Raw genomic sequence first — 23,397 nt, forward strand, 5'->3', positions numbered from 1 at the left:
CAGAGTTTTACAATCATATTGTATTAAGCTTTTACAGACTTTGTTCTATTGTAGTTCCCAAAGGGTGGCCTCTATTACATTGTGTGCCAGTGGAGATGTTTTCACAGCCTCTTCAGTCACATTTGTAAAATATAATTGTTAAAATGTAAGCCCTGCCAAACTCTGAAGGATGTTGGTTATTGTAACTTAAAAGGCATGATGAAGTAGCAAGGTTTAACCAAATGAACGTCTCCTTATAACGCCTGGTCTATGTCGGAGTGGTCCTGCTCTGTTTCTGGGGGTTCGGTGTGTCTGCAGGTTTTCTAGCGGTCTTGAAAGCACCAGCATCTGGAGAGCTGTCAAGATAACAGGACAGGGGAGTCCAACCCTGATCCTACAGGGCTGAGGTCCAGCCGTATCATTAGAAGAAGGAAAGGCTTCAATTTGTCTAATTAAGCAAATGAGTTAAATTAGGTAATTAAGGGCTCAGGAGAAAGTAAAACTAGAAACCTTTGGTTGTGTCCACCTGCAGTCAGTAATTTAGTGATCAATTAGTACTACAATCTCAGTCTTCTTGAGACTCTAAGGATTGGGGTTATTTTAAATGTACAGATTGCTAGGTGTTTGCCAATCTTTAAAAACAATTAAACCTATAGGATTAACTGTATCGGGGCTCTCCAGGACTGAGGCTGGGGGGGTTATATAGAGTTTGGCTGCAGTGGAAATTGGTGTTGGACTGCCTTGGTCCATATGGACTGAAGGGTGCAGGTGGATGCTCAAGGTTTTCCAGGCCTGAGCCTCAGCCCTTCATTATTTGTAGTTCCAACTAACCTCTTGATTAGGTAGGTAACAGGGTAGAGATGATAAGACGTTTTTAAGAATGTTAAGATTTCTTCTAATGTTTTTAGAAGATTTTCTATTCTAAAATGTCAGTAACTCAAATATGTCTTCTTTCACATGCAAAAAACAAAAAGTTCTAATTAATCCAAATATTCAAAGCTTCATGAGATCAGCAGCAGACAACAGGACCAGAAATGGGAAGCCAAATGAATTGCCAAATAGTTACACATCCTCACCAGGAGGTGGCACTGCAGAGTGCTTTGAATGTTCCATAATACTTCTTCACAGTCTGGAGATGAAGGTCCTTTGAGGTGAAAGAAAGACCCAATAAGACTCTTATTTTCCTGGCTTTTAATTTCAGACTTTTGTTTTCTTCTCTAAATTCACCTGATAAAAGTGAAAATATGAGTTCTCTCACTTTGTACCTCGATAGAGGGTGTGAGTCAATATGATAAATATTTGGTGAGGAGGCATTTAAAAAGCGATGAGAATGAAGTTCTTTTCTTCATGTTTTTTTACTGGTAACGAACAGTATGTACTCTCTTGGCACTTCCAGGAAATGCAAACAGCACTGCTGCCTTGAAGCCATTAGACAGCCTTGAGCAGAAGCCCAAACACCTGGAACTGAAAAAGATAACACTGGGGAGACTCAATACCAGACTCATGTTTATTATCCTGAAAACATGTACAGCTTTAACCTTCCGGTGTTATTTGTCTGTTGCGTGACACCTGGCCTGTTGTCCAAAAGGTCACTACGTTGCATACTTACACTTGTCAGCGTTGTTGCAAAATAAGATATATATTACATAACACAAACAAGAGGAGACCACTGGCCCATCTGGCCTATTCGGTAGCATCTATTAGGACCTTGTACTTTATGTAGCGTTTTGAGCTCTTCGCGGCTTCAAATTTGATCTTTCAGATCACAATCTGCTTCATTTCCCACCAGATTGTTTTAATGGGAAGGATCAACCTTACATTTTGTTGGAAAGGCTGTCACATACAGTATATATGAGATGTAATAACAAGGCAGCCTGTTTATCATCGGGCTTCAAATTGTTACTTTTAATGGGGGGAAGTGTTAACCCAGATATGGCCACGTTTTGAACTAGTCTTGGAATTGGCTCAACTGGACAAATCATACTATACAGCTTTATTTCCTTTTAATGATGTACAGTATATAGGGCACCACACAGATCTTGATCCTTGGTTGAAATGTCAGGAGTAAGCTGTTTGGGGATCTTTGGGTCTTGAATAAAACCAGGGACTTTAGATTTTAAAGTTAGACCTTTAAGCATCTGGGCTAGACTAAAGTCTTACCATTCATGCAGTCTCTGACCCAGCAGACTGGTATTACTGCAGACTAAAACAGTTACAGTGATATCCACTATCTGGCTGAAAGGTATCGAGCCACTCAGAGAGAAGGACTTGCACAGGGTGATGCAGATGAAAGAGGTGGCTGATGCCAGCTCAGCTTGGCAGCACCTTGCATTTCAACAGACATGCCTTTGTCCAGGGTGTTGTGCAACGCAGCCTGTAGACCTGAGCTGACCAGCCCTCTCGCTGGGATCCAGCAGCTTGTCCCCAGTGGTGTGAAAGCCCTACAGCACAGGCTGGGAGCAGAAGGGCTCTCTGCTGCCTCAGGAGGGCAGGCCAAAACCAAAAACAAAACACAGACTCTGCCAATGCTGTCTGAACAAGGGTCCTGCACATCACCACACTGGGATCCCAAGCTGGACAGATATTCTTAAAGCACAGATTGCTTTCCTGATGGGAACTGTGACTGGTGAGGGATTGCACATTCACAGTGATCCACTAAAACATCACCCATTGCTGCTTAGCATATTCAGGGGCCTCTGAAAGTATTTGGCAGCTTGAGTTTGTTTTTTGTTTTTTACAATGTCTTTTTTTATTTCACATAACCAATAACGGCTCTTCTTGCCACGCAAGAGCTCCCTGGAGCACTTTGTAAGTTCCGCCCAGATTGTAGGTCAAAGCCGTGCGGCAGATATATCGAACGGCAGATGAAACAGAGCCAGCGAGAGGCATTCGTTTCCGAAACCAGCGCATGCCTGGAATTTCAAAAGCGAGTTTGTGTGCTTGATGTTGGAAGAGCACTGAATCCTGTGCAATATGCCTTGAATGCATCGTTTATTCACGAATCGGAGAAATCCAGGAACGTATCGAAACCAGCTTTTATTTTTACAAGTATGGCTGCATCTGCAGAGAGGCCCTTTTGAACGAAATGAATAATGAATACTGACTTGTTTACATGAGTTGCTGGGCTGCGTTTGTGCCTGTGTGTCTGGGTGTGAACACAACATGGGCCTTGTGAACAACAGAATGTCAATACGTTAACGTGGTGCCAACTTGAACATAAGACAGATTGCAAACAATTGGACGGCATTATGCTCACAGGGCTCGTGAGTGCTAACGGGTCAATGACACAGTTCATGTGGGAAATGACAAACTTGGGAGTCTGCTGCCTACCTGACCTCATTATCTTATGAGGCAATCATGTCTAGGTGATCGTGTCTCTTAAAGCATAGCTTGTAACTGAAACAAGTTCGAGGTCTGTTTTTGCTTATTATGTTTTATATACATGTTTGAAAAGGGAAAAAGAACCTATATTGCTAAAGAAAGGTGCGATAGTAAGGCTACCAGCTTTGGATTTCATTGTTTTGTTGCATTTCTCACCAACATGTGAGATAATGTGATGGACTCACTGCCTGCCACCTCCCTCCCTGCATCCTGGTGTGGTAAAACATGTCATTGTCTTTGGAAAAACCTCAGGTCGTCACCTGTGAAAAGTCCTTTTGATCCACTTTAAATATAACACCATAATATGTGTTCTTTGTAGCCAGAAAAAAAAAGTGCAAAGAAAAGAATATTCCAGTTCCTCTGGGCTTGTAGGGCCTGTCCAGGGCCAGGACTTCACAATATCTCACACGACCTGTTCTTCTTCCGCGGGTGTCTTGCCTTCCTGATGCCAGCCAGAGCTACTCTTGTGGCTTCTTTGAAGATGTCCTCCACGTTCTCCCGGTACTTAGCCGAACACTCCAGGTACATTTCAGCGTTTATCTGGCGCCCGGTTTCCTGACCCTGCAAGCGCAAAGGAAACTCTTCTTTATTAGACTCCTGGGGAAACGCGCACGTTTTATAGAAAAAGAGGAAGCATGCCTTTGACCTTTTCTTTTGACATCTGAAATTTGGACCTCCTCTCAAAGGACATTCGGATAATCCAATTGCCTTATTTCTGAAGAAGTGTCGAGCGTTTGAAAACAAGCGTTACACAATGAGAGTTTGACATCAACCGTTTCACAACAAGCGCTCGTCAAAAGTAGCTGCACCTAATCTTGTAAGATCTCGGGAGCAAAGCAAGGTGGTGCCTCGTTAGTACAGGGCTGGGAGGCCTCTGCAGAAAACCAGGCAACTGCTGTGAGCCAGTAGGTGGCGCTCTTCCAATTAGGCCTGAATTTCCACAGCAATGTCCCAGGACGGTGACTGGGGACACTAGATGAGACCTTCACTACTTGAGCATTAAAGATGCCATAAGTCACCCAAGCGGGTGCTGCACTTCAGTGGTGGGTGAAATGGATCCCCATCTATAGGTACAGTGCTTTGGGATCATTGTGGCTAAAAGTGCTATACAAATGCAAGCAATTCTCATTATTATTGACAGCACCCTTTATGGGCACCGATGAGAAATAAATCAAACCTCGGCTTACTTAAAGATTGTTTCTTCCATGCCACTGGTGAGTTATCAATAGATCAAGACCCTTCAACGCCAAAGCAATTCTGCATGTATATGTATATAGAGAGAAATCTTTGTTCTTGGGTATGTTTGTCTATAGTTAGGCCTCCTGGGTGTCTCTTGCCTGAGCACAGGCTGGGCTGTGTGATCCCAGGTTCGAGTCTGGCCCAAGTCACTGAGGTTAGGGTACGGTTAATCAGCCAGGTATTTCTCGGCTCTGAGCCACACAGCTAGCCCTTCAGCCCTCTGGGCGCTTGCAGTCCACGCGACACCGAATCTCTGTAACGCTGCTGAGAGACACTGCTAAAAGACGAAGGTGGTTTGAAGGTATACGGGACGTGACATTCTTCCTTGAACATGGTCTTAGGGTTCATTACTGACAGCTGAGATGTGAAAAAACAGACAACTGGCTATTCCATTCTGGTGTAACAAAACAATTAGCAGTTCTAAATTTGATATATATATATACTGAGTGTGAATATGATCTGTACCGTATACAGACAGACAGACTTTACCTGTATATAAGTTATAGGAGCCTGATCCAAAGCTCTGAGCTTCCTGGTGCGTTCTTTATCTTTCCGAAGGTCTGTTTTGCATCCAATTAGGATAATGGGAACCCCACGACAGAAGTGGTTGACCTCTGGATACCACTGAAACAGGACAAAGTTTGAAATTTATTACGGATACTCAGGGCATTTTAAGTTTTCATAAGCACCCTTCACACAATTCCCACCTCCACCCCCATCACTTTTATTTTCTACAATCTGCTGTGACTCAACTACTGTTTTCTGCTTCCTCTGTCAAACTCTTTATCGAAGAGATTCCACAGCCACTCAGCTCTTCTCTCTCAGCTGCTGAGGTGAAATGAAGAAATCGGTAAAGGGAGCAGTCTGGTATCACTGTTTTTGTTGAGGATCATTATTGGGATATAAATGAACCCAGTTAAGGTCCCTTCCAGGTGGAACATGTTAAAGGCAGTTTGCACAACTTCCATAAGCTGAACACCTGCACTTTGGGAGGACAAACCATAAGATCAGTCTGGACCATATGGATCCTAAGAGCACAAGATGTCATTGATAGAGCTTGCAGAGGTACTAAATCCTTCTTTTCTGTATCATGAAGTGGATGTTGACATCTCAAGGCATACTCATCACAGGGCACATCTCTCAAAGCCTGACTGTGATCGAGTATTATTTATTTTACCCGTTACTGCACTGGTGTCGTGTGGTGCGACAGACAGAACAGTGCTTGCTTCCACAGGATCTGCTCAATAGTCTGACAGCACGTCTAAAAACTGATCAGGCGGGAGCCCAACATAACACAATTTTGAGATTATTTTCTGGGATCATTTTGAAGTGCTTGAACTCCTCATGACTTTCATTATCTGCTCACAGCAGCTCGGCAGCTCATGAAGCACCTGGCCATTTCTCCCTTGACGTGCTTGGCGTCAGTATCTGCCCATTACATTCTCACTACAGGAGTCAATTGAATGAAATTCCTATTGTTGCTTCCAAACTATTGGAAGGATCCCAAACTTAAAGCCTTTTAACATCACAAATTAGGCAAAGTGACTCATACAGGCTATTTTACAGCCAGCTTACAAATGTTAACCTTGGCGGGTCTGACTAAGATGCAGCAGCTACAGTAGTTGTCGACAAAACATTCCTCTATTCCCAGCACAGGGGGCCTGGCAATGGGGTCAGCACACCCAGATTGTCTCTGCATTCCTGAGATAAAGTGACACCGAGCTGCCTGACCTTGCAAGGTAACACTGAACAGACTGTGCTACCTGGAACAGGAAGCATTTCCAGTAATCAGACACTTATTTTCACAACAATTAGCTTGAAAAAAGCCAACTCCAGACCCCAAACCCCTAGATATCTACAGTATATGAGCTTAAACGCCCACTTATGACACATTAGAAAAATGAAATGTTCACTTTGATGATAAATATTTTGCAGGGCTGAAGGCGCAGAGATGATAGGAGACGTCATAAACAGTGCCTAACAATCTGGAAGGCAGATCCGAATCATATCCTCAGCTCTCCTGTGGCTAAAGTTTAACAACCAGGGATACTGTGAAGGAGGAGTAGGGGGGATTAGCACTGGTGATGACCTCCTGAAATTCCACAGAAGGTCGAAGAAGATCTCTTCCTGCACCACATCTTTTATCTGCACTTTCAAACTATCTCACAGAAGAAAGAAGATCAGTCTTTAACCTCACTTGATGTTACCCCATTGTCACAATATCGTTATGGATAACAGTTAATTGCTACTCTTACAGTAGAAACTGTGCAAACCTTTCTGAGGTTTCTCCTCTGCCTCACTGGTTTTCATTGTGTTTTTTCCTCCCCAGTGCACCACACCATTTATCTCTGTCTGGTTTGGTAGACACAGTCTGTATTTTCTCTTGCCTGGTTTTACAGACAGTCAGGGGCCTTATTTTAAATCCCTTCTGTGAATTTAAACAGGCCACCATGTGCATGTGTGCATGTGAACATGACTGGGTGACCTGCGATAGGTTCCCTGCATTAAACCGATCAGCAGCATCTGTCCAGTTATTGCCCTGCCTGCAGCAGCTGGTCTTCATCATCAGCAGCTTCTTGGAGGATCTTGACATGAACAGCATCTGGCAATAAGGACTGTTGAAGGAGTCTGACGTAATAACTTCCCGAAGAAGTACAAGCATTAAATCTGCTGCTGCTGGGATATTAATAAGGGCTGTAAATAATTGACACCTTTAGAAGGCTCCACAGCCCAAACGTTGTGCTTCTTTTCTTTACCTTTCAGCAGGGAATGAACCTTTACCAGTGTTCTGTGCAGCCTATGCAATGCATGCTGACGGAGCTATCTACTTATTAACATATTAAAAAGGCTGTTGACTATGTTGACACTTTGTTCTGGGTGAATGAGGATGACCTCCTGTGCCCCTGTAAACTAGTCCTGCGCTCTGGCTGGGCTGTGCTTCATCTTACTCACATTCATTCCCTATCTCGCTCCTGCGCTGGAAGACATCGAGAACAATAACAAGGTGTTAAACAATGGCGTGGCTTGAAGCGTTGAGATGGAATTAAGCCCTCTGTCTTGCATGAGGTCAGAGCCTGGGTGGGCATTTACGTTGTCAGTTGGGAGAAACTGGCCTTTGTCAACCAGATACAAAAAGACCCTGTTTAGCTCTTTCTGCCTCCCCTGCTACACCTCTGTCTGGCTGTTGCTTTCCACCTTCTGGAGCTACACAGGGCTCAGATGACACACACCTCAAATGCCAGGACATGAAAAGGAGCTGAATGATGGAATTAATCAACAGGGTATCTCAACTGTCAATAGCAACTTTGCAAATGCATCAATCACCTAATGCCTTGTCAACCACAAAAACACAACCAACATCTAATCTTTTAAACGCGCCATCCACATAACACTCTAGTGAATTGTAGGGTGGTCCCCTATCTACATACATATCTCAAAGTGTGAACAAAGAAAGATTACCTTGATTAAGACATTGTCAAAGCTGGTGGGGCTAGTGACATCATAGCAGACCAGCACCAGGTTGGCATTCTGGTAGGAGAGAGGCCTCAGTCTGTCATAGTCCTCCTGGCCTGAAACACATAAGACACAGGAACTTGTAGTTGTGAGAGCATTTTTTGAAAATGAAACCTGGTTTATTAAGAAGAACCAAAGGACTCAAAAGGCTTAAACATATTTTGACAACATCCCCAACAGCTGGGCCAAGAGTAATTGACATTTAAAAAAAAACAGAGCCATTAAAACTATTAAAATCAACAAGGAGTCAAGTTTCAGGCTGGTATAGGAATGACAATATTTTTTATGGCCTGAAGAGACTGATTGAAATCACATAAAATCTCATAAAAGCTAAAAACCTTTAGGATTTTATCCTGCTTATTATTGATCTATTATTTATTCTTGTAAATTGAGGGAAATGAGGTTCCCCCTCTCAGCAGATTTAGCAGCACACTGTACACTTCTTATTCTTTAGACATCCTAGGCCTTCCTCTCAATTGTCTTCAGAGTTCTAGACCTTTTCGGGACACTGCGGCACAAGATCTGCATCCACGTGCTCTTCCAACTCACGAAGACGAAGACATGAGCGTTCTGCTATGGCAAAAGACAGCTATACTGCACTACATTTGTTATCAATGTGAAATAAGCCATGTGTTTTAGAACAGCCAAACGTCTGACACTCTGCAGAATCATAGAGTTCTCCCTAATATTTACTGTTGTCAGAAAATGGATTTTCGTCAGGCGCCAAACAGATGGGATCAGTTGCTGCTCATTGCTGGCCCAGTGGGGGAAACTGTGAAATTTCTTTTCAGCTCTCATATCAGTGTTTCATTCACTGATTGTGTTGTCAGTACTCTTTATGTGTTTCACAAAAGCTCCATTGTGAAATAAGGTAGCAGGAAACATGCCTGGGTCCTTTGATAGAAGCAGAAACAGTTATTTTAAGTATAGCACTATTTAATAGAACAAACCTGAATAGATGTTACTTTCCTACTGAAGGTTTAAGTAACTAGATCTATTGAAATTACTGTGAAATGCAGAAATGTGGATGGTGCTAAATTGTGTTGAGGTAGAAAGCCACAACATCCTGCTCTGAACTTCCTCTTCCTGCAGTCTTTATGGTCCTGTGTAACAGTTTGGCTAAGATAAGCACCATGAAGGGAGAGTACAACGTGCCCAGAAGGCTAGTGAGTTCTCCAAATGCTGCTTTGTTAAACTGCCCAGCAGTTTAAACACTTACAACAAAATAAAAAAAAAAAAAAAATATGTTGACAGGCTTTTGACATGTTACTGTATCAAAAGATAATGAGTTGCAGTAATGAACTAGTATTTGTGAATTTGAGAAGACCATAATCTTTGTGACCTAAAAACTGGCACAGTCTTCTAATAACAGAAATACAGTTCATCTTCTTTTGAGGCTATATCTCCAGGCCTGCTTTCTGTTTTGCAAATCAGTACTTTACTTAGAATGTAAAGTTTACAGACCATTTTAGAAAGGCTCAGATGTCTGTAGAAATGTTAACTTCTGTGCCTCTGGTGAAGAGTATTAAACTATTAAATGGAAGCGTCTCGTGTATATTAACTTCAGACAAAGACCTGGAAAACAACCTGTACAATATGCTTTGCCACAAGTCCACTGTTCATCTGATGTGAAATTAGAATGTCTGTGTGTGAGTGATGGTAGTAGTTAGAACAAGTCCAGAGTAGCAACATCTTCCTGAAATCCCTTATTTTCTGGAGATTCCTGCTAGACAACCACTTTTGTTTTGCCACTATTGTCATCTGCTGCAATACCGCAGAGAGTCAAAGTGCTCAGAAGCTACATTCATTTCTCTGCTCTGAATCTAGACACTTCATACCCAAGAGTACTGAAATGAAAACAAGTTATTGACTGGATTTGAACTCTGTGGTTGTTTCTGAAATGTTCAATTAACTGTGTCACTGGTGATACAAGTCTCACCCTTCCTTCAGACCAGCCGAACAGGTCAGACGTTTTGAGTCTGCTGCTGAGACACAAATGTTGCCGTTTTTCTCTGTGAGCAGTTGAAACCTTGGAGTGGGTCTCCCTGCCTTAGATTAAAGTCTGAGCCTTCACAATTTAACATATTTAATTTAACATTTAACAGTTAACAAGGACTCAAGTTGACATTGAATGACATTGAATGAGATAGAAGAGGTGAAAATCAGCTTCCTCAACTGTTTCCTTATTTTCTCAACTTCAACACCTGCCCTGAGGAATTTAGGGGAGCACTGGTTAGGGTTGTAGTGGCATGAAGAGAAGGCTGTGGGTTCAAATCCCAGGTGATCCACAACGACTGTACATTTGAGCAACATACTTGAATTGTTCCAGTAAAACAATCCGCTGTATACGTGGGTACATCACGTCAGATAAATGTGTCAACACAAAATACTATTAAAGAAAATGAAAACGATAAGTTACAAAATACCCATGTTTTATTTCTTGTTCAAGTGATGAAACATCTAACACACATCTGTATGTCTTTATGAAAGCGAATGAAAAGAAAACCTATAAACTGAGAACAAAAATGTCAAAGGTCCATCAGCAGATAGGCTGTAGACCTCAGCTAGCTAATTTGAACTAAAGTCACATTTTCAGGTGCCTGTAAACTTTGGAAAGGTGATCTTTCTCTGTGCAGCCTTTGCAGGAGGTGACAGCAATAATCATTGCGGTTCTGCTGCTTCAGCGGATGTGCGTCTGCGCCACATCCTGCCAGCGATGTTTTGCCACTATTGTCATCTGCTGCAATACCGCAGAGAGTCAAAGTGCTCAGAAGCTACATTCATTTCTCTGCCCTAAATCTAGACACTTCATACCCAAGAGTACTGAAATGAAAACAAGTTATTGACTGGATTTGAAATAAGGGCATGTGGTAAATACCTGCACCTCTTTTGCACCCTGACATATCTTTGTTTAAACCACAAATTGGTCAAGGTGCAGCATCCAAACCTGGGAAGCGTTTGAAAGGAACAGTTCGTCAAATTCCTCAACCATGCGTTGAAGCCCCAAGTACTCGTGAGATCCGAGAGGGAAAATAGCAAAGAACAGTAGTTTGTATGAACACAGGATGATCAGTTTTGCAAACAGTCCTCATACTGGGTAAAGTTCTGTTGAGGTGTTTTGTGGTAAACAGAAAGTTTGAAAGATGGTGTGAGCATGCATGATTACAGAGAAAACATAAGGAATGAAAAGTAACTCATAGGGCAGAAAGCTATCATATCAGTTTACTACTGTATGTTCTTCTATTAGCATAAAAGTTTAAAGTGAATTTTTAGGACCTGTGTGCACAGTGTATTTTCACTGTTATAATGACTGGTGATCTACCTAGACCCTAATTTAAGTGCTATTGCCAAAAAGAGCTGAGAAGGCACAGAAAACAACCCAAATGTAATGATGTACAGATGTGTCAAGAATTGACAAAGTTGGAAAACTGAAACACCACCAGGGTGAATGATAAGAACACAATGGATTCTTCAGTAAGACAGTCTTAGTACTGGTTTACTGGTTTTGTGGATATCACTCAGGACCATGTTCACCAGACACAACATACTGTATGCACAGGCAAACATCTTGCACTGCATAGTATAGTACGATGTGCTGGTGCCACCATAACTGGATAGAATATAATGTTTCAAAAAATGAAGTATTGATCATGACTGTTACCAAAACAGTATTGGCATCAACCATGATCAAAGTGAAGAAATGTATAATTGATGCAGGAACCACTTAACGACACAGACAAAACCCCCTGCCACCACAGCAGATACTCCAAAAACTGAAGTCACTTGGCTGAGGGGTTTGTTTCAACAAAGAATTAGAGGCGTTGAATAAATTCACCTAATGCGTGATACAGATTGGACAGCAAGCAGCAAAATCTCATTGAAAACCATCTAGAGAGCTGGACTAAAAACAAGAACTTTGGCTCTGCTCATTTGTACTGCTTGTTAAATAATGAAAATTGCTACACTCAACATATACTGTAGCATTTTTGAGAGTAAGATTTATAACGATAGCTGATACGTTGCTGATTGTGGTAGTTAAAATTAATAAATTTTTGTCTACTACCACACTTTATTCGGTTTATAATCAGAAATTTTTCAGATCTGGTTACTTAAGTGGTTACGAAATAGAGCGCGTGCATGTGTGGGGTTTCTCTTTAATGCGTACGCCTACAAGACCTCACCCATGCCTTTATTTTCTGCTTCTGCATTCCTTAGACTGAGACACGAAGCTCTACTTCAATGAAACAATGCTTCTGCAACACAGAACACATGTCCTGAACAAACAATCACGGCTTTAAAAAAAAAAGCTGGAAAAAAACCCTTACCTGCTGTGTCATACAGGTTCAGATTAATTTCCTTGCTTCCGAATCTAATCGTTGTGACATACTTCTCAAACACAGAAGGGGCGTATTTCTGTTAAAACCAAAAACAAAGAACAGTGGATGAAAAGAAAGAAAGTGTACAAGTACGAAATGAGCCTATTTTTGGACTCTGTTCATTAAGGAGTGCCCTTGATTTCCTAAGGGTTAGAATGTTCTTGGTGTGGTGGAGAACCAATGATAATCAGTAAGACATGTAAAACATTCTCAGCAATGACGTGGGATTTAACAGCCATGACATGTATTCACCAGTAGCTGAGAGATCCCACGCAGGGCCTTTAGACACTACAGAGATAAAAACAGTTTGTTACCGTGAGACAACTAAAAGGTGTGTGTGAGGGGGGAAGGTGGTGGGCTTGTGGACCTTACTGTGGCTACAAAACAGGAACGACAGGTTCCCTTCTCTTCAAGATTTGTATTTTTATGGAAGCTCTGTGCACTCAATAAATTGCAAATGAAGAATTCAAGGTAGAATCTGTAAAATGGTAGTTTCTGAAAACCTGGCTGCACTTGCAAAGCTGCCTATTACCTAGCACTGCTGTAGTGTGGGCTATAGCTTCCTTATTGATTCTGTGTCTGTGTCAGGTCTGGTTGAGTTGCTTAGTGAAAATCTCATCGCTTTAAAACAAACCTTACCTTTCATTAACTTTTTTATCCTGGCTTTTCACTTTTTCTTTTAACTTTTTTTAACAACTAACAGAAAAAAAGAACTTATCGTCATACATCATGCCTTTGGACAGTTCTTCAAACATGTTTTAAATGAAAAACACGCATAGGAAAAATGTATAGGAGGAGTGCTTTTGCACCACTTTGCAATTATTTCCAGGAAAGTGGGATCTTCTTTTGCCTTACAGCAAAAACCACCCAGGTCAAGATTGAGGTCAAGAAAATGTCCTTCAATCTCCAAATCCATGCAGGAATGCATGTAGTAATAAACCAAGGCTGCAGTCTATCACACTCTCTTGTAATGTAATATAATGTTTTTCTCCTTCCTGTGCAAAAAAAGCCCCACCAAAACCCAAATAATAAAATATCTCATTTCCCCAACTGATTAGAGTTATGAATCCTAAAATATTCTTTCAGCTTTACAAGAGTACAAGTGTGACCTTGTGTCTGTGCTAAACAAAAATACCTTCGGAGAACATTCTACTGCACATACAGCTGCTGGGGTTGCTCGGGAAAAAAACCCAGAAGAGTTTTGTCTTGTGATGCAAATTTCTGACATAAGCATGAAAAGGCAAATAAGACAAATTGCAGCTGTGAGTGTGGTTTCATTAACATTTTCAACTACTTTTGCCAGCACTGTGCAAATGAAGTGACATCACCACTTGTGAGGGTGATTGTTAACATTTACTCAGGGGAGCAGCTTTTGCTGTGGTTGATGTGCCTCTGAAACGGAGACGTCATGAAACGTCTACTCTTTCCCATTGGAAATGTGGTGCAGTGTGAGGACAGGGAATGGCCATCTCAGCTGCTGGTAGCTCTGGAGGTCTGCGGCTCTGTCTGGACTGGCAAAGAGTGTGTGACTCACTGGTAATTGGTTTGTAGGTTGATAACTAAAAAAACAAGCTCACATGGGGAACAGAAACTCCATGCAAAAATTATTTCTTTCTTTTTGGTACATGAATTCTAACTCAGGAGAACTGTGAGTCGTTCCCCTTAATAACAGGTGCACTGATTAAAAAAAAAACCAAGATGACCAAATTATCTGAGCCACCTTTACCACAAAAGGGACAGATTTATTCTTCAGTATTTGGCATCCATTACACATCCAGAGGCAGCTGCTGTTTTGATGTTTTTAAAATCTTACGTCCAGGCTTGTTGTCTGACTTTGTAGCTATGAATAATTATATTAAAGAGTAGAATTATATATATGCACCAATACACCAATATGAAACATTAAAATGAAGACCATATATATTATAAAATAGCATTTTGATTGTACTCAGTACTTCACCTGAGATTTCCTCTTATTTCTGTTACATAAATATTTATACAGTATTTCCATGGGCATCTCTAAACTACACTGCTTCAACTATCATGTTTTCTTAAGTACAGTATTTCCCACATTCTAAGCAGCTTGTGAAAAAATGTCAAACCAGGGGAACTACCACCGGGCTGTACTCTAAAGCCAATAGGTAAGAATTATTCAATTTACCTAATAAAACATTACTATCTTATCTACTTCTACTACCATTATTTACAATTTCCTTCTGGAAATTCAGCCTTCTGACAAGCATTCTGAATAAAACTGCTTTTAACACATCATAATAAATGCTGCGAAAGGTGAATGTGATTCATCGAAATCTTTTAGTGTTCTATAAATAATATGAACCACGTATCAGGACTTTGTTCACAATGTAAATATCAAGATAGAGACTGTTGTAACATTTTTAAAGAAGTGTGCAATTTTGGAGCTTATCATGATGACGTGGTCTGAATAAACAAACACACACATTACCGCCTAACAACAGAATTTACACCTATGTTCACAGAGCTATCAGTGTACTCAAAATAGATGTAAGAATTTGTTACACCCTAATAAGGGATATTATGTTAAATCATTTAGTGCAACAGTAGTCACAAGAATGACTACTATGGTGTAAAAGCAGTCAGTTAGCGGCATAAGTGCTCAATATTTAATTAACACATTTTTCTACACGTTTATACTTATTGCTACAAACTACATAGCAATACAGTGTTTACCAACTTTACCATGATCAATTTGCAAGGTACATGGATTTACTGTGCACATACAATGCTTTTACTTTGTTTTATCAGGAATTCCCACAGTATTTTACTATGACTATCATAGATTCCACAGTGATTCCACAAGCTTCACTAACATGTCCCTACCATGGTACGCCTGGGCAAACCTTTATAAAGATCGGGACAGAGCAGTGTTAAACAAGCAAAGAAAGCACACATACTGTAGCACATCATAGAAAAAGGACCAAAGCCAGGTCTAATAGAATTATTCTGATATCTTTAACCAGAGTTATCAGTTTTCAATTTGAAACATGACCCACCAGCCAGAAAGAAGTTTCAATATTTGTTGAAGACGTTTAAGTAGCTCACGCATGAAGAAGGCTCCACAGCCTCCACTCTTTTCTTTCAGCATGAATTAAACCTTTACCTGTTTCACTACATATTTATTATTGGGCATGACTCACAACCCTGCATCGATCATGCACACACCTGATCCACCTCCGGACAGACCGCTGTGGGATGTTCCTCTCCTCTTCCTGGTCAGCCACAGCCAGTTGGCCAATGATGGCAAGGGCGTGTCTGACTCCTGTTGATAGCCCTGGCGAGGGGCTCACACAGATCTTCAACTGCGCTCAGCTTATGAGAACAGGCCGGCCATCACAAGACTGAGAAATTGTTTTCTAGACGTCCTGCCATTCTAACCCTAGCTCTATGTGGCCTTGCATTGTCCAACTGAAAGAGAGTCTGTTCTGGTTGGGCTTGTAGATATGGAAAAATTGTTGGCTCGAGTTTTTTGTCAACATATCACTGGGCAGCAAGTTTGACCTCAATCTGCAACAAAAGGCTTATTATATGAGATTCTTCCCGACATCATCATCTTTCCATTTTTGTTTCGGCTGGCTGGTTTGAACAACACAACAGTGAGCACAACGCTCACCACATGTTGTCCCCACGTGGTCTTGTCGAACACAAAACAGATTGCATTCGTGAAAAAGACACCGTGCCACACCCCCTGCAACTAGCTTAGATATTCTCTGGCTCATAGAAGGTGTCAATGTCATCATTCACTTGTGAAAGTGTTCCTCCTTAACAGCTTCCGAGCATGCAGGTCTTCACCAGATGAAAACATACAGTTAATTAATAATAATTGCTTACACTTATATAGCGCTTTTCTGGACACTCCACCCAAAGCACTTTTACAGGTAATGGGGACTCCCCTCCACCACCACCAATGTGCAGCATCCACAGTTATTCTGCTGATGTGCAGGTTATTTCTTCCTGAAGCCTCTTGTGCTGCATCCACTGTAGTGTGAAAACGATTTCCGTAGATGGATCAGATAGTTGACAAGGCCCAGGGCTGGCTTGGTGAGCCTGCTGTTTTCCAGCACGAGGTCTTCCTGGTTTCTCTGAAGAGGTTTGCCGATTGCTGAAGCACATCCTATTCTCTGTGCAATGTATCTCGCAGACAGGCTGCCGTCTTTCGTACTGATAGAAATCAGACGATCATCATTACTCGAGTCAAGGGCGGTTCTTGAGTTCACACCATTTCGAGAAACTATTTATACAGATTCTTACAAAAATTCATTTGGGTAATTTTTACTCAGGTCTTCTGGCATGCTCCAGTTTCTCTTCATATCGTATAAATCTTTTGCCTAGTATTTTGTCATCCCAAGACACAATACTATCCAAACGACAAACAGTCGTACTGGTGCATTTTTCTCTGAGTATCAGTAGATGTGAAAGCGAATGCAAAGTCTACACCCCTCTGCCAGTGAAACCTCTCACACATGGGACAAACTGTCTGGCTGTTCTGTCACTCCCTGCACTCTTCAGGATGATAGGGTGTGGTCTTTATTCCACAAAGTAATCAAATCTAGCTTGTTAGAACATTCTAAGAAAAACATAAGACACGTTAACCTATACCAACTGGCTTTGTTACAGTATATACCAAGTCACCCATTTTGTGTGATCAACTGTATTATAAATGAGAGGAGAATGAAAGGGACCAAAATCACTACTTAAAGACAGTGATAAATCTGGCAGGCCATCTGTTTATTTCACTTTTTGCTGTCTTGTGGGAGAGTCTGAAGTGTGAAGATTTTATATTAGTTGAATCTCATAGCTACATCTGTGACGCCCAGTTACGTGGGCAGTAAAGATGGACTTCTTTCCTGAATTCATATGCAACTGGGAAAAAATGTGGATATTCTGGGTTACTGTAGCACAACAGAGATTGCTGAACTTCAAGAGGGGCGAAGGTGTAACAATACTAGACAGGCATCAGACACTTCAATCTAATGGTGTCTGATACAAATAGAATCAACCCTGTTTTAAACTGCTCACTTCTCTTTCTCATTCCTGGTGTTTTGGTAGACAGGTGTAACGAAACAACAGGAAAAAGAAAAAAAAACATGACCGGCATTACCTCTATTCCGCTGGAGAGTAAACATCTTTGACCTACACAATTCACCCATCGCCAGAAATGCTCACTCAACAAACCAGGTGAAAAGCACAAGCATGCAGTTTCATTGTATTGTTCTACACTTCTAATGAACATACAGCAGACCGGGGATGTTCACTCCTAGTCCTGGGGGTTTAGTGGAACACCTAGTTTTATAGGCAACTCGTCATCCTCAATGAGTACAGACCTAGAAAGTGCTATACTCCAATTAATAAACAACTGATAGAAAGAAGCCATTGAAGTGTGGAATACATCACATAAGACACCGCGACCATCCAGGACCAGTAGTGATTTTCAGAGCAGTACAGGGCTGTACTTTTGTTACCACCCTGCACTGGCAATTCTCCTGCCTGCTTAAAAATGGAAATATCAGGGCAGACCATAAAGATGACCAATTGGACAAGAAGAAAGTCGGATGACTCTTCAAGTCTAAATGAGAGTCTTAGTCAGGAGCAGTGACAATGAAAACCGTGGACAAGGGCAAGTTCCTGTTTCTGCCTTACCTCTGGGAAGTCTCCCTTAGCATACACCATCAGCAAGGACGTCTTCCCACACCCTCCATCCCCCACGATCACAACTTTGAGCTCCTCGTGGCCTTTGCTTGTGCCATTGCTCCTTGCTGTCCCATTCTGGGTCATTTTGGTGTTCCGTTAATCCAGTCCCAGCAGCACAGATGGGGCCCAGGAGTCTATGGTCCGTTACTGTCTGTGAATCTCGGGTAGCCCGTTCATTTAATCCGTCTCACATGGAGATGAGAGCTGAAGGAAGGCTTTTCTTTGGAAGAAGGGAAATACACAGAAACCCACAGATGGCACAAAGGCGTCCAGGTAAATTTGTCATAATCGTGGTTTCTTCTCCTGTGTAGTGTGGAAGACCAATGTCGCAGCTCTGGAGTGTGGTGACCCTACCCAGCTCTGACAGGAACCTGTAGTGTCTTGCAACACGCCTTCCTCACTCTGCTGATAACCAGCGCTCTCTGCACTGCAGGAGGAGAACACCAGTCCTCCCGCTAGCCTGCAGGAGGACAGTTCTGTATTTGCATACCGCTGACGAGCTCTGAAAGCTTCCTCCCTCCTGGTGTGGGAAACTAGGGTTGATACCTGACGCAGAATGAACTCTGACTGGATTCGGGCCGAGCCCAGATCACACAGAACACCCACTAGCTCCTTCAATAGTGTCAGCACAGCTCGTGTGCTGCAATAAGGGTTACACCGGTACATGGCACATACTTCAGGGAAACAAAAACAGTTTTCTGAGAAATAATATGCACCAGAGACGTTCTAGTTTTTACTGGAAATCAGAATTTCAGAGAGCAATCATTGAACACAGTTTGGCTCCTGTTGACATAATTTATTTAGTAATTCAAAAACTAAATGACACAGCATGAACCAAAATATACAGGCACATAGAAAATACATGTTGCTTTGAGAATGAAAATACGGTGTTTACCATTTTTAAAATTAATAACAACACATTTTTTAACTGTTGAAATGAAATTAATATTTAGCCCAGTACTTTAATTGTTTTAATAGTTTAAAGGGTAGAAGGCTGTGAGGTATCTCTTTATATATATTTAAAAAAAAACACTATTTCCTATAATACACAGTGTGAAGCTGTTGGGCAATTTCATTTACAGCCACTACCCAAGCAGGTGAGGTTATATCAGGGCAAAAAAATCTTCAAAATGTGAACCACCCAGTTTTGCTAGATTTAGTAATAAGATAACCTAACAGCACAGGCAGCTCCCTTCTCTTTATTACTGTTTCCACCTTTACGTAGAGCTGGAAGGAGAACTGTATGGAAAACTCCAGCAACACGTGAGTTGTTTATTATTACAGAGGAGAAAAAAAAAGAAAACGTTTCTCAGGCATGGGATGAGCACTTCTTGGGACATTTTTTTTCTCCACATTTCCTAGGCAGGGAGGGGCAGCCCCTGATATTGTTGTTCTCTATTAATACACCCCAGGATCAACATACGTCTCACACTAGTCCAAACACTAGTTGAAAGGGCAGAATTGTTTATTCTCACAACTACCAACAATTTTTTTACATCAATGCCAGACTGTTACTGAGGTGCACTTTGGACCATTGGACTGCGTTTATACGAGATATTCAAGTGAGATGTGATAATTGCGATCGTTCCTTGCCAAGGTATAAACTTTGCTGTACACTTCTCGTTGGCAACGCGCAGAGCGCCTGTAACCTCGTTTCTGTAAAGCGCCTTAACTAAAGCTCCGCGTATGAAGTCCAGGTCAGTCCTGCCATGCCACCTAGAGGAATGAGACCAGAAAGAAACCTTCGGCTCCCAATTCACGCATCGGTAGCCAACGTTTTCTAGGACGCTCATTTATAAGGAACGAAAGCAGCTGGGAAGTTACTTTCAACGGCACAAACGCAGCACGAACGAATGAGACCGGTCCGGTTCCCCTACGACGTTGTAGGGGGGCTGAGTGACGGCACCTATTTATATATCTATATCTCGGGAAAGAAAGCAGGTGGGAAGTTACTTTCAACGGCACAAACGTAACACTAACGAATGAGGTGGGTTTCATCGTTTGTGCTGTCTGTACGGGGGGGCAACTTCACGGAGCTCATTTATACACAAGCGTTCACATGAGGAGCACCACAGATCCGTGTAGCTGTAAGACTGTACGGCTGGAAGCACTGTCCCCTGGATTTCCATCAGATCTCCACTAGACACGGTCGCTTAAGTGACTTCCTGCTGCACAGCACCAGACGCACGTGTTTCTGGGGGATTCGGCCACATTTGGGATCTGCGGGGCAGTGACCTCCCGAGTGCGGGGCTCCGCCGTTTCCAGGTTGTCGCCCAGCTGGGAGTGATTTTATTTTCCATTACTCGCACACGACCAGAGAAGAGAAAAAAAAAACGAAGAATGCAAACAAACATATTTTGCATCAGCGCACACTGTGGTAGGCGGCAAACACGTTTTACAGTTCAGCCCTGCCCAGGACTTTCGCTGGGGATGGACATCAGAAGTTCACAGACCCGCTGTTTCTTCCAGTCCCGGGTGCCGACGGAGCGTTAATTTTGTTCTGGTTGTAGTGCCAGCTGTGTCCCTGCCAAGTCTCCTAATTTCTCACCAGGAAATTTCCAGAGCAGCCGAGACATTAGGACTGACATTTTCTGATGCTCAGAATACCCGTACCTTCAAATCAAACTGAAACCTTGTCGGTTTGTAAATGAGTTTGCCTTGTGTTGCAACGCAGTCTGCCATCTTGAGTACTGGTACATGAAGTACAATAGCTGCCTCTTCCTGCAGGATTTTTTTAATATTGCAACTGCAGCGATAACCATGTAATAGTCTACTGCTGCAGGAAAGGTCATAAATCTGTTCTGATAAAGAGTTTCCCTTAATAAGGCACAATTACTGAATAGTGTATGTTTATATCGAGATGTTGGATTCCCCTGTTTATATTTTTCAGTCTACTTAACATATTAGAGAATTATAAAGGAAGGAAACTACATGGACTAAAAAAAAATCCAAGATTCACACACAAAACAGCATACAGTTTAAGGTTTGGCCACAATTTTAGTCCTTACAATTTCCACTGAAAGATCGATTTTTGTACACTACAGAAATAACTGAAGAGCGTTAAACAATTAAGAGATGTGTTAAAACTTCTTCAAAAAGTTATGTAAAAACACTTTTTTTTAACGTGCAAGTCACTACAACACAAATAAGACAGGAGTTTTGGTTACGCGTACAATTAGAATAAGATCAAATATCTGTATTTTACCAAAATTGTACACTTGCTATTTAAACGGTAAAAACATCGCTTACAAAAGCCCATGTAAAATTATCGCTACACAGAAAATTTAAAGATCTGCATAGTTAGACGTCAGTAATGTCAACAGCTCCATTCCCCTCTTGAATATGGCGCTTCTCCTCTCTAAATCGCTCAGCTGCTCGGACCTCACCCAGCTCCGAGCTAATACTAGCGGATCTCGCCGACATTAAAAAAAACGTCTTAGATTGAGCGGGTCATCACTGTAGAAAGCTAGTCGAAGCTATTTTTAGCAGTGTTCTCAGCACTCTGAAGGTCTCTCGTTTTTTATCGATCTCCTAAACAGTCTTTTATACGAGCCTCATTTACTCTGAGGCACACCAAACAGAAGCCTGTTCAGGCCGGTAACTGCTGGTCTTTTGATTCTGGGTCTACTTCCTAGTCACGCCGAATCCAGTCCCATGCTTTTGCATTGAAATCGTTTCTTTCGGCTTGCGCCATTATCGTTAAGACTTACCGCGCATAATCAATTGAAAACAATTGTATATTTATGTTCTGTCCTATGCAGACGCACACAAAACAATAAATGTAATAATACTAAACTATTTTATATAGTGCCTTTAAAAGTCGTTTAGCAAAGCGCTTTACAGTAAGAAATGAACGATGATAAGAGATAGCAGAACCAATAAAAAGGTATGGTATAATGCGATGTAAGATCAAATAAATTAAGTAAAAGCCCTTCAGGAGAAGGTTTTGAGTCTGGAAATTGAAACCGCCAGGTAGGCACAGCTGTCCCTACCGAGCCGTCCTTAACAATGCGAGTTTTTGTGTTCAATACAGAAAGTCAAGTTACACTGAAGGCGCATTTGCTGGTCCGTCTGTATGTAGCCTTGGGTGTATGGGAAAGCACCAACGCTTCCAAAAAAGGTCCTTTTAAGAGCAGGAAGGGTCGGGTGAGCTTTGTTCCAACATAAAAGCAGATGCCAAGCTCGGCCCTGGCGCGTCTGTGGAATTGCGCACGGCGGTCGCGCCGCAGGAGTTACCAGGAATGAGCATTGTGGAGACTTTAACCAGCTCGGCCCTGTGTACTAGACAAGGTCTCGGTCTTTCAAGCCACCAGGGGACACTTCGTTAAATAAAAACTTAAAACAAAGACATTATTAAAAAAAAACCCAAACCAACAAGAGGCGACATGCAACTCCCTAGACACTGCTTATCCTAAAAAGAAAAACAAAATGTGGTCTCGAACCAGCACACAGGATTACCCCCATGTCAAAACATCCACGGATAACAATTAGAGCGCATTCTTTCCTCTTGCTCGCAAATCTCCTTTCATTGACCAGAGTACAGGAAAGGGTTCTGCAAACCATTTCTACATTCGAGCTGTGAAATTCACCCTGCAGATGAAATTTGCCGTTATCGACAGAAAAATAAACATTTCACCATTCGTAGTGGAGTTGTTTGTTTTGTTTTTTTTTAAACTGGAGCGTGGGTTGTCGTGACTGGAGTACTGTGGAAAAACAGTCTTCCCTTTGATGTGTGGCGCAATTATTTCTTCTGCGCAGATTTACCTTAAGTATAATAAATGCACCGGGGAGAAAAAGAAAAGAAAAGAAAATGGGCATAGTTCTCTGAAGATTCCCTCCGTGTAGATTGTGCTTGAATGCGAGTTTAAAAATTGCTTTTCAACCTTATATGGCCGAGAGCGGGGGCTGCGGTCAGCATAACGCAGGAAGCCGCTGGCAGGCGGCCAGATTCTCAGATTACTGTAGTTTGCCAGATCCGTTTCGAAACAGCTGCAGCAGCACAGCGAGTCAGGCGAGGATTCCGCAGCGCCAAATGGCTTTTCATAATGTCGGCTGTAACCTGCTTTCAACAGCTCCCTCACACTACACATTTCAAAAAAAAAAGAAGGCAAAACGATCACCACAAATGTACTTCGAATGAACATGAAAAAATGTGGAGATTTCAAAGCGCTTCCATTAAGAC

At 41.9% G+C, this 23,397-nt stretch overlaps 1 protein-coding gene across 1 annotated transcript; it reads right to left on the minus strand.

Annotated features, from left to right (window-relative positions):
* Positions 1 to 1,472: 1,472 nt before the first annotated feature.
* On the minus strand, positions 1,473 to 18,716 carry rhof (ras homolog family member F). Its single transcript, XM_006640228.3, has 5 exons — positions 18,165 to 18,716; positions 12,438 to 12,525; positions 8,059 to 8,168; positions 5,089 to 5,223; positions 1,473 to 3,921 (listed from the first exon to the last, which is right to left on the minus strand). Exons 1-5 carry the CDS (start codon positions 18,297 to 18,299, stop codon positions 3,754 to 3,756), a joined length of 636 nt encoding a protein of 211 aa, XP_006640291.1. The 5' UTR covers positions 18,300 to 18,716; the 3' UTR covers positions 1,473 to 3,753.
* Between the last annotated feature and the right edge of the window lie 4,681 nt (positions 18,717 to 23,397).

The sequence above is a fragment of the Lepisosteus oculatus genome, chromosome 22 (genome assembly GCF_040954835.1).
Source record: "Lepisosteus oculatus isolate fLepOcu1 chromosome 22, fLepOcu1.hap2, whole genome shotgun sequence".
NCBI classification, from domain to species: domain Eukaryota; kingdom Metazoa; phylum Chordata; class Actinopteri; order Semionotiformes; family Lepisosteidae; genus Lepisosteus; species Lepisosteus oculatus.

Excerpts from the sequence above, each read along its gene's own strand:
- rhof (XM_006640228.3), bottom strand. The coding sequence starts at position 18,299 with ATGACCCAGAATGGGACAGCAAGGAGCAATGGCACAAGCAAAGGCCAC. Across the intron at positions 12,526-18,164 it reads CTAAGGGAGACTTCCCAGAG|AAATACGCCCCTTCTGTGTT; the intron begins GTAAGGCAGAAA and ends TGGTTTTAACAG. Across the intron at positions 8,169-12,437 it reads GAACCTGTATGACACAGCAG|GCCAGGAGGACTATGACAGA; the intron begins GTAAGGGTTTTT and ends TATGTGTTTCAG.